General features: G+C 48.7%; 1 protein-coding gene across 1 annotated transcript in view; it reads left to right on the forward strand.

The window, feature by feature from the left end:
- Positions 1-11,084, forward strand: part of EFNA2 (ephrin A2) — an 86,986-nt gene extending 75,902 nt beyond the window's left edge. Inside the window, exons 3-4 of the mRNA XM_012542252.3 lie at positions 8,742-8,807; positions 10,552-11,084. Of these exons, the coding sequence (XP_012397706.1) occupies positions 8,742-8,807; positions 10,552-10,673 (188 nt within the window). The 3' untranslated portion in view covers positions 10,674-11,084. The remainder of the gene's footprint in view (positions 1-8,741; positions 8,808-10,551) is intronic.
- The last annotated feature ends 217 nt before the right edge of the window (positions 11,085-11,301 follow it).

Consider the following 11,301-nt stretch of genomic DNA (forward strand, 5'->3'; position numbering starts at 1 on the left):
TCCCTATCCTGGACATGTTGGAGCACGGGCTCGCCTTGTATCTATCCATCTACCCATAATCGAAATGTGATTATGATTTTTTGTGGGATTCTTGACCCCGATGTCACCTTGGGAGGCTTGCCTGTGGCCCTAAGACCGGAGGGAGGGCATTCCAGGGACCTCTTCCTCTCTATACCCCCACGTTCCCCCACCCTCATACCTTATATGGTCGACATACTTGGCGGATAACGCGCCAGCCCGTGTGTGTGAGCGTATGCGTAGAAAATGCGACACTTGGCCCTGCCACCTTGGGAGGCCTTGCCACCGGGAACTTTGTCTCTCCTTGCCCTTCCTCCACTGGTGCCCTCTCGCTGAAGGTCTGAGGGGGGGACACTGCAGGGACCCCCCTTTTCCCAAAGCTCCCTGCCCCCCTTTTTATGATTCTTCCCTTCCCCCCACCTTTCACCGGGGAGATAAAGATAAAAGCTTGTAATAAAAATAATATTCGTCACGAGAGATAAGACGAATAATTACAATAATTATCTTTATGAAACTCCTGTCTTGGAATGAAAAATGTAATTTTTCTGATATTAAGGGAACTTAATTTAAACACCTTTTTTTCTTCCCTGAATTAAAATAAAATAAAATAAAATGGAAGCAGGAAAATCGCTCCCAATAAAGTTTAATTTGAAACTGCGGGAGCCCCAGGGTGGGTGGGGATCTCCAAGTCTCCCTAGAGCATGGTCTGTATACCCAGAGCTATTCTTGCCAAGGAGAAGGGATACACAGTCTTAGTGACAGGGGGTGGGGTGCAGGGTTTAGAAGAGCCGAGCTTTCCAAACTGGAACGAACCACAGGGATCCAATTTCCTCATTTTACAAATAGGGAAACTGAGTCCCAGAAAGGTCAGTATCACATGAAACAGAGGGAGGATTTGATCCCAAATCCCATCCTTCTTCTGCCTCATTGTTCTTCCTACCCAGGGGAATAGAGATTGTAGAAGCAGGCAGACAGAGGAGTAGGGGCGGGGCCTCATGGCACAAATTGGGTCCTTTGCTGCCTGGTAAAGAAATTCTAGGCTACGACCAAGATGTGACTTTGGCTTTTGGATCAATGAGTTGATGTGCTTTTATTAAACACTTACTATATGCTAGGCACTGTGCTGTTAACCTCTTGGGATCCAAAAATCAAAAACTGGCAAAGCAGGAAGGGACCTCCAAAGATTCCCTTTTAACCCCTTCCGCTTCGGGTAAAGAACAACCCCCTTTTCCCCAATAGACAATTCCCAATTTATCAGAGGATAAGCCCTCAGACTTCTTTAGGCCTGAATTACTCCTTCTGTAAAAATGAAGGGATTAGACTAAATGACCCAGAAGCAGTAAAAATCATCTCTAGTACAGTGGAAAGAGCACTGAAGGCTTGGGTGCGAATCTCCTTTGACACTACCTGTGTGACTTTGGCCAAGCTATTTAAGCTGCCTGGACCTCAGTTTCCTTAGCTGTCAAATGAAAGGGTTAAGAGTAAAATGGGTTTCTGAGCGTCCTCCTAGTTCTTAAGCTATCTCCACAGTTATCTTTTATCTACAATTCTTATAATTCCACAAATTTTGGTGACAGGTAGCTTACTACCTCTCAAGGCAATTCATTCTATCGTGCAAGAAATCTCATTATTTAGAAGTTTTAACTTCTAGTGAGTCAAAACTCATTCTCCCCTTCCTTCCCCCTGTAAGTTTCCCTCATTGATTCTTTATTCTATTCTCTGGGGCCCATCAAAACAAACACAGTTCCCCTTCCATGTGACAAGTATGTAAAGACAAAACCCCATTAAATCTTTTCTTTTTCCTCAGTTCTTTTATTGACCCTCCTGTGGTTGGTCTCCAATGCCTTCACCACCCTGGTGTCCCTCCATTTGTCTGCGTGCTGTAGTCTGACCGGTCCAAGAAGGGACAGCAGAACTGTCCCCTCCCTCACTGTGGACACGGATTCTATGAATTTAGAATAAGATGGAAACAGGGTCTTCTCTTTCTCTCTTAAATCACATTGCTATTGAGAAGCTAAGGTACAAACAGGAGGGAGAAGATTAGAGATCATTTCTTGCCAAGATTTGTTGAAGGAACTGGGGATGTATGGCCTTGAGCATATGAGAGTTGCAATTGCCCCAAGTAGCAGAAAGGTGATCATGTAGAGAAGGAAGGAAATAAGCATCTATTAAGTGCACTGTGCTAAGCACTTTACACATTATCTCATTTTATCCTTACAACAACCCAAATCTAATCAGGAGATAGTTGCTATCTTCCTCATTTTACAGATGAGCAGACTGAGGGCAAGCAGCAGTTAAGTGACTTGCCCAAGGTCACACAATTGGGACAGAATTAGTATGTATGGCAGAATTAGAATTCAGGTCTTCTTGATTCCAGGCCTAGAGTTTTTGTCTACTGTGCCACCAAAATTGCCTGATTCACCAAAAAGGGGAATCAGGTTTGTTCTTTTGGGTCTCAGAGGGCAGAACTAGGAGAAATTTTTCTGTGGAAAAAGGAAAGAAAAGAAGGAAGAAAAAAGGAAGGAAAGAAGAAGGAGGGAGGAAAGGAAGGTGAGAGGAAGAGAAGAAAGGAAGATGGAAGGAAGTTGGAAAGAAGGAAAATGGAAGGAAGAAAGGAAAATAGAAGGAAGGAAGGAGGAAGGAAAATGGAAGAAAAGAAGGAAGATGGAAGAAAGGAAAATGGAAGGAAGGAAGAAAGATGGAAGGAAGGTTAGAAAAAATGAATATGAATGGGAGAGAGGGAAGGAGGAAAGTTAGAAGAAATGAATATGAAAGGGAGGGAAGCAGGGAAGGAAAGAAACTGGAAGGAAGAAAGGAGGGAGAAAGGAAAATGGAAGGAAGATGAAATGAAGAAACGAAAATGGAAAGAAGGAAGAAAGATGGAAGGAAGGTTAGAAGGAATGAATATGAAAGGGAGAGAGGCAGGGATGGAGGAAGAAAGGAAGGAAACTGGAAGAAAGAAAGGAGGAAGGAAAGAAGAAAGGAAAACGGAAAGGAGGAAGGAAGATGGAAGGATAGAGGGAGGAATGAAGATTAGAAGGAATGAATATGAAAGGGAGGGAGGCAGGGAGAGAGGAAGGAAGGAAGGAAGGAAGCAAGCTGGAAGAAAGAAAGGAGGGAAGAAATAAAAGGAAAGAAAGAAAGATGGAAGGAAAAAGGAAGAAAGGAAGAAAGAGGGAAGGAAGAAAGGGAAATGGAAGAAAGGAAGATGGAAGGAAAAAGGGAAGAAGGAAGGTTAGAAGGAATGAATGTGAAAGGGGGTGAGGCAGGGAGGGAGAAAGAAAGGAAAACAGAAGGAAGGTGGGTAGGTTCCTAACATTTAGACCTGTCCTAATTTGGCATGGGCTCCCTCCCCGCTCTGTGGAGGTCTCCAGATTTGTCTGCTGTGTCACAGTGGCCATTCCTTTCGGTTCATTGGCTTCTGAGAGGCCTCTGACTCTCTAATTCTGGGACCGAGTTTGGCTTCGGAGGACAGAGATGGAGTAAGGGGAGGAGGTTGGAGAGAGGCCATTCCAACAGTTATTGCTCCACAAGGGTAAGAAAAGCAGTAGAAAAAAGGATAGAAAATAGACTGCTTGGATTGAATTGCATCCAGACTCGCGGGAGGTGAAGACCACTATCTTGTTGCCCCTGCTGTCATGCCCTGGGCAGGTCTCCTTGGTAGTGTGGTATCAGGACTACAGTTTAAATGGGTATTGCCAAGCTGGCGTGTGTCCGAGGATGGTGAGGGACCTGGAGGAGATGCCTTGAGAGGATCAGTGATGGGAATGGGGAGGTTTAGGATGGAGAAGAGAAGTGTTGGGAAGACAGGAGTGTTTGGAAGGCTGCTTGGCCCTAGAGCGCAGAGCCAGGAGCACTGGAGTTGGGAGGTCTCCGTCACTGATGGTCCTTGAGAAGAGACTCGCTGGCTTCTCGTTGTCAGGGCTATTTCCAGGGGGATTCTTGCCCCAGCAGGTGTTAGCTTAGGGGCCCTCACTCTGAGGTTCTGTGGGTTCCTTCCATTAATCAGACTTGCCCATCGAGGAAATGGGCTGCTGAGTAAGTAGTGAGTTTCTCATTGCCGGAGGTGCTCAAGCAGAAACCCCTCTCTCCAAGAAGTGGTCAGGAGAAATTGCTGCTTGGGATTAGGAGGCTGAGGCAGATTTCTGCATCGTCTCTGACCGGGACCAGGGGACAACTCTCTGGAACAGGAAGCCCCTCGATAGGCAACTTGTGACCACTAATCCTCATTGAGGCTTGAGTTTCTCTACCAACCCCTGTATCATTGACCAGGCTCTTTCCAGGGCTGGGGAGAGGAAATGTAGGGATGAGGGACCCCAGCCTTCCAGGACTAAAGAGGGTCAGTGTTATGTGAGGCTACCCCAATCTTCCAGGGCTAGAGAGGGACAGTGTGAGGGGAGAGCACCCCAGTGTTCCAGGGCTGGAGGGGCAGTGTGAGGGGAGAGCACCCCAGTGTTCCAGGGCTGGAGAGGGGCAGCGTCAGGGAAGAGCATCCCAGTGTTCCAGGGCTGGAGAGGGGCAGTGTTGGGTGAGAGCATCCCAGCCTTCCAGGACTAAAAATGGCCAGTGTTGGGTGAGGGTACCCCAACCTTTTAGGACTGGAGAGGAGTAGTGTTGGGTGAGGGAACCCAGTCTTCCAGGACAAAAGAGGGTCAATGTTATGTGAGATTACCCTAATCTTCCAGGGCTAACGAGGGTCAGTGTTGGGTGAGGGTACCCTAATCTTCCAGTGCTGAAAAGATCCCAGTGTCAGGTGAGAACATCCCAACCTTCAGGGCTGGAAAGGGACAATATTAGGCAAGGGCACCCTATTCTTCAGGGTCCCAAAGGGCCTTTGGCCTCAAGTAAGCTCCTCTCCCCCCCATCTGTGTCTCTGCTCTTCACCTTGACCTAGAAGTCGAGGAAGAGATACCATGCAAAGCCTTGGGGGGGGAAGAGAATTCCAATTTCCAAGCCAGGGAAGGAGGTAAACGCCCTTTTATTCTTCCCACTAAAGTCAGATTCCTCAAAGGGGCGGAATTTTGAGTGGCAAATGTGCCCTGAATCCTAAGTAGCTGAGGCCGAGACTGGCCTGCCCGGCCACTCCTGGGTATGTCTGGCTGACATTTTCACACTCCTTGTGATGTCCAACTTACCCTCATGCAATCAAGCCGGGCTTGATGATACCGGGGGCTGCAATCTAAGGGAGGGGGAAAGAGCAGTAATTAAAAACATGCTGCAACCGGGAGGGAGTCTCGGACACTAGCTCCTTTTTACAAAAGTGACATTTTCCGACCCCTCCTGAGAAGTGGAAATTTAATAGAGATTAAGACACCAGATGAAATAGGCTGAAAATGGAGATTTGAGAGCAAAGGGGGGAAGGATGATCCAGGGCCCCACATGCCTGGAGAAGCGTTTTATGATTTATGATTTCTCCCAGAAGGAATCATGGAGGCTGGCAGAGGTTTGGGGCTGGACAGATCTCAGTGGTGGTCTCATTCAGCCCTCTTACTCGAAGCTGAGGCTCGTGGAGATTCAAGGTCACTCAGAAAGGCAGGGTCAGAGGAAAGGCTTGAGGGCCAGTCATCTGATTCCTGATGGAGCCTTTGGCTCAGCTGTTTCATTTGACCAATAGAGAACACCTGAGTTCAAATATTATCTGAATCAGCCTCAGTTTCCTCATCTGTGAAATGAGAGGTTTGGAACCCAATGGCTTCCGAGGATCCTTTCAGCTTTAAATCTGTGACTCTGGACCTGGGCTCCATTCCCGGCTTTAAATACGGGTAGCTTATTTCTCTGATCTGAGCCTCGGTTTCCCCACTTGTTCAAGCAAGGGGTTCAGAGAGCCGGGTTTTCCCGAAGGTCCTTGTGCGCTGTTGATCTGCTGCTGGCTTAGCTCGTGGGCGCTTCATCAAAGGGCAGTTGGATGCCGTTGGCTTTTGTGCTCCGAGATGGTTTCCGATGCCCCGACTCTCCTACACCGGGGGTGGAGATGAGCGTCTGCGGGAGACACAAATGTCGTCTTTGGGGCTCCCGCCGGGCTTCCTGCCGACGCCGCTAACGGAGCTTGAAATTAACAACACATCGGGCTTGGAGAACGCACTTTCCGCCCCAGCCGACCTGAAGCTCCCGGCTCCCGGCACTTAACCGGCTGGTGATGAGCCTGGGAAGTCCCCCGGGGAGGGAAAGCCTCATCTGTCACTCAGTCGGGCTGTCATGGGGGCTAGGCTTTATGAGATCTTGAGCAAGTCCCTTCTTCTCTCTGGGACTCAGTTTCCCCATCTATAAAATGAACACGTTGGATTTGCTGATCTCAAAAGGCCCGTCCACTTCCAATGCTTATAATTTTGATAATTTCTATATTATAGTGGTTCCCCTTTACATTCTTAAAAAATGTTGAAGACCTCCACAAAGAGTTTTTGTTTGCTGTGTATTTTCTCTCTTGTTTTTTTTATTGTATCGGAAATTACAATAGTTTATTATTTTTAGGGAAATGGTTTTGGTCTTAAGAACCAGGGTTTTGTCTCAAGACCACACTTTGAGAAGCATTGCAAAACAGGTCCTACACCACAAGTTCTGTGAGAAAGCAATTTTATAAGTATCATTATCCCCATTTCACAGATAAATAAACCAGTGTTCAAAGTAATTAAATGACTTGCCCCATATCACACAAGTGAGGTAATAAGAATTCAAACTCAATGGAGTTACTCTCCATATTTATTAAGCTTTTATTGGGAGAGCAGTATGGTGCAGTGGGTAGAACACTGGCTCCGGAGTCAGGAAGAATTGAACTTAGTCCAGTCTTAGACACTAGCAGACTCAGTTTCTTCATCTGCCAAGAAAATCCCAAATGGGGTCAAGAAGAGTCGGACACGACTGAGAAATGATTAAATAAGTGTATCACTGCCAGTGATACACGCTGTTCCCCCCTGCCCCAGACACTGCTGCTGTGGCTATAGGTGGGATTGCTCATGAAGTGCTGGTAGCCGCCCTAGCAAGGTGGCCAGCCTCCTGACCTTTGGTGCTCTCCGGAAGCCCAGACGGGGTGGTTGGGGAGGTATTAATGATGACAAATGGTTGAGTGTTAAAAATACCCAGGAAACTGTCCTTCTCCTGATGGAAAAGGGGAGGAGAAGAGGTGGGGCAGACAAGCTGTTTGATTATTTATTTTTCCAGCTCAGCTGCATCAGCAGGGTCCCCAAAACAGGCTGAGGCCCCTGCTGCTTCCTTCAGTAAACAGCCTGACATGCTCTGTGGGGGAGCAGGAGCCCAGCTGGGCCTGTGGGCCTGCCTGAGGAGGGACTGGAAAGGAGAGGAGCCGTGTACACGGTAAAGAGGCTTCTTGCCTGGATCAGCTGCCCAGGTCCATTGCTTACCAAAGCGCCTGGTTTTGCGAAAGTTGCCTGGCCGCCTTCAAGCCTCAGGTTCCTCATCTGTAAAATGGGGATATTGTATTACACTCCTTATATCACAGACCCATTGGAAGGAGCATAACAATTAGCAATAGCTAGCATTTATGTACTATAACACTTTAAGGTTTGAAAAATGTTTTATATATATGCTAGTTCCTCTGGCTCCTTGAGGGAGGTGTTATTATTATTCCCAAGTCCCCGAGACTCAGCCAACTTTGTCAGGAGTCACACAGTTCATTTGTATCTGAGCTGAGATTTGTTCTAGCTCTGGGGTCTGTTCTTTCTCTGTATCAAACCGATACAGGAGATGAAATGCCAGGTAGATAAATAAGGACCCACGGGAGGGAATGCTTGCGGCCAAAGCGTGGTCTAGACAGGCCGCGCCTAGAATTATGAAATAGCAGAGATCACTATCAACTGGACCATTGGCAGGGTCACATCCCTGCTCCTTCATGACCCTCACTCTTAAGGAGCGCTGCTCTTGTGGACTTGGCGAGCCAAACCAGATGGAAGCGGTCTCCGGGAGGCCCATCCTCTTGTGAAGGGAGAGGCTGAGAAACAAGACGGCTTTGTCCTCCTTCTCTGGCGGCAACTGGGGCTCCCCTGTCCTGGATGTCCTGGGCCTCCTTCCATGGTTTGAGGCCAGCCCGCAATGACAGAACAAGACCTCATCTGTGGAGAAAAAAAGCCTAGTTGGGGGAGGGGGGGGGCCTGGATTTGCTAGTTCTACTCAGCTGGGTAACTTCCTCCCTCTGAACCTCAGTTTCCCTATCTGCAAAATGAGGAGTTGACCTAGAGAGCCTCTAAAATGCTCACTTCAATTCTAGATCAGTGATCCTTTGATGTTCTAGTCATTCAGCAAGAAGTTATGAAGTACCTACTATGAGCTCTGTGCTGACAGAAATAACAGGTTAGATAAGCTCAGTTCTTACCCTCCTGGAGATCAGTCTGAGAGAGAGACTCATCTTATTTACCTTTTACAATAATACATAATAGTCAGTGGGGTGGAGGCGGCGGCATTGGTGCTGGGCTTTTAAAGATGGGCACGTTTTCACTTAGTCAAAGAGAGACTCGGGATGGCATCCCTGGCAGAGGGAACAACGTAGGCAAAAGTCCCAAAGCAGGACTTCGCAGATGGACCTCGGTTTACAGTAGGGCTCCATACTTAGGGTATGACCGTGTACGTCTGCAGCAGGTTGTGAGGCGCCAACAGAATCGCCCATTTTTCAGACGTAAGGGATCTTGTCTGATCCTAGGCTGCCCCTCCTAGTCAGACCTCACGTCGACCCTCACTAAGCCTGTAACTGCCTCTTCTTCCTTTTCCCTCCGTAGCTGCCACTCCCTCCAACACGGTGGACAGGAACTGTTTAAAACTGAAGGTTTATGTGAAGCCGACAAGTAAGTCCAGCATCTGGCCTGGGGAGGGACGGGGCGCTGGTGCTGAGCACACACTTGGTTTCTTCTCTTTCTGATGGGGACTGGGCTAGGAGGGCTAGGCCAAGATGGTTAGAACAGGGGACTGGGCCAGGACAGTTAGGCCAGGGGGACTGGGTCAGGACGGTTAGACCAGGAGAACTGGGCAGGATGGTTAGGCCAGGGGGACTGGGCCAGGATGGTTAGTCCAAGGGGACTGGGCTAGGAGGGCTGGTCCAGGACGGTTAGGCCAGAGGGACTGGGCCAGGACGGTTAGGCCAGGGGGACTGGGCCAAGAGGACTGGGCAGGATGGTTAGGCCAGGGGGAGTGGGCCAGAACGATTAGTCCAAGGGGACTGGGCTAGGAGGACTGGGCCAGGGCTGGGCTGGAAGGACTGGGCTCTGTGCAGAGTCTGTCACTGACTCACTGTGGGAGGGACATAGGGCTTTAGTTTCCCTCTTTGTACAATGAGGGGTTTGATCTGGAAGGCTCCTTCTAGGCTCTGCCATTTTGTGAGACTTGGAGAAAACCAGGAGAAATGAGCTGTTTTCTCCTGAGAAGATGCACTCTCTCTCTCCACTTCTTTCTCTGTGTCAGTCTCCCCATCTTTTTGTCTGGTTCTTTCTTTTTCTTTCTCTTCCCTTTTTGTCTCTTTCTTCTCTTTGTCTCTCTAACTCAGCCTCTAGTTCTATTTCTGTATCTGCCCCTGTTTCTCTCCCCTCCCATCCTTTCTCCTCCCCTTTCTCTCTCAGTCTCTGACTTTTTCTCTCTCTTTGTATCTCTCTTCTCTCTGTCTTCCCCACTTTCCATTTTCTGTCTCTTATGTTTGTCTCCCATTTCCCTTTGTCTCTCCTTTCTTTCTCCTCTTTCTCTATCCTCTCTTTCTTTCCATTTTCTATCTGTTTTTGTCTCTCCTCCCTTTCTCCTTTCTCTCTGCCTCTGTTTTTATTTCTTCTTTCCCCTTTCTCTTTATCTTTCTCCCCTTTCCCCTGTCTCTCTCCTCTTTCTGTTTCCTCTCTTTCTTTCCACTTTCTCTCTCTGTTTTTGTCTCTCCTCCCTTTCTCCTTTCTGTCTCTTTTTCTATCTCTTCTTTCCCCTTTCTCTTTCCCCTTTTTCTCAGTTTCTCTTTCTGCTTACTCTTTTTCCACTTTCTCTGTTTTTCTCTCCTCCCTTTCTCCTTTCTGTCTCTTTTTCTATTTCTTTTTTCCCCTTTCTTTCTCTCTTTATCTCTCCCCTTTTTCTCTGTCTCTCCACTCTGTCCCTCTTCTCTTTCTTTTCTCTCTCTTTCTTTCCTTTTTTAAAATCTGTTTCTCTCTCTTCCTTTCTTTTCCTTTGCTCTGTATGTCTCTGTCTGTCTCGTTTCTGTTTCCCCTCCTTTTCTCTCTCGTTTCTTTCTTTCTTTCTTTCTTTCTTTCTTTCTTTCTTTCTTTCTTTCTTTCTTTCTTTCTTTCTTCTCCCTCTCTCTGGCCAGTGGGTCTGTGTTAGAAGTCAAGCTGAGGTTTAGCCAGAGCTGGATGGGAGTAAGGGGTTCTTGTCAGGACCCACGGCAGTTTGAGGGTCAGAGGTCAGTACTGGGCCAGGACTGGGTTAGGGTTTGTTAGGTGCTAGAATCCGGATGACAGCTGGGCTTAAAGGTGGGGTCAGCTCCCAGCCTTGGGAAAGAACAAGGGGAGTCTCTATTCCCTTCCCCCCCTCCCCCTGACATGACCTGTGTCTTTCTCCCGACAGACGATTCTCTGTACGAGTCTCCAGAGCCCATCTTCACCAGCAATAACTCCTGCAGCAGTCTCAGGGTGTCCCAGCTATTCCTCTCTGTGGTGCCCGTCTTTTGGACCATCTTCACCTCTTAGCCCCTCGGCCCTCCCGCCACCAGGCACCGCGGGATCGGCATGGTTCTAGGTGGAGCCAGGGAAGACAGAGGGATCCCTAGGGGGATGGGGGGCAGCCCTGCTGTTTCCCTTACTCCTTTGCCACCTGTTCAGAAACGCCCCTCAGCCCCTGTCTGCCCCTCCTTCAGGAGGAAGGCCCTGGAGCCGCCAAGCCAGACTTCCACCTTGGGGACCACACAGAGAGGACTGAGGAGGAAGCAGATGGTGTCTGCCAGGGACTGAGTTCATGGCCGCCCAGGAAGGTGACCTCAAATCCTTGAAGGTTTAGGCTCTAGGGAGCCTCTCCGGGGCAGTAACAGCTGCTCCCCAACCCTGGGGCATGGGAACGAGAGCTGCTTGTAGACCAAATAGAGAACGTCCTTCTTGTTTCGATTTGGTGCTGTCATCCCTTCCTCCCTGACCCTCAGACCTCTGACCTGCCCAGGGGACCTTCCTAGAGATAGAAGAGGCTGCCATTGGACCGGGATGGTCATCGCCACCCAAACTGCTGCTCCTCCTTTCCCCCTCCACGTTGCCCCACCAAGAAGACGGGAGGCAAGCTGTCATTTCAGAAGGCCCAGAGACAGCAGGGGGCCGGGGGTGGGAGGTG

Source organism: Sarcophilus harrisii, chromosome 1 (genome assembly GCF_902635505.1).
Source record: "Sarcophilus harrisii chromosome 1, mSarHar1.11, whole genome shotgun sequence".
NCBI lineage: Eukaryota > Metazoa > Chordata > Mammalia > Dasyuromorphia > Dasyuridae > Sarcophilus > Sarcophilus harrisii.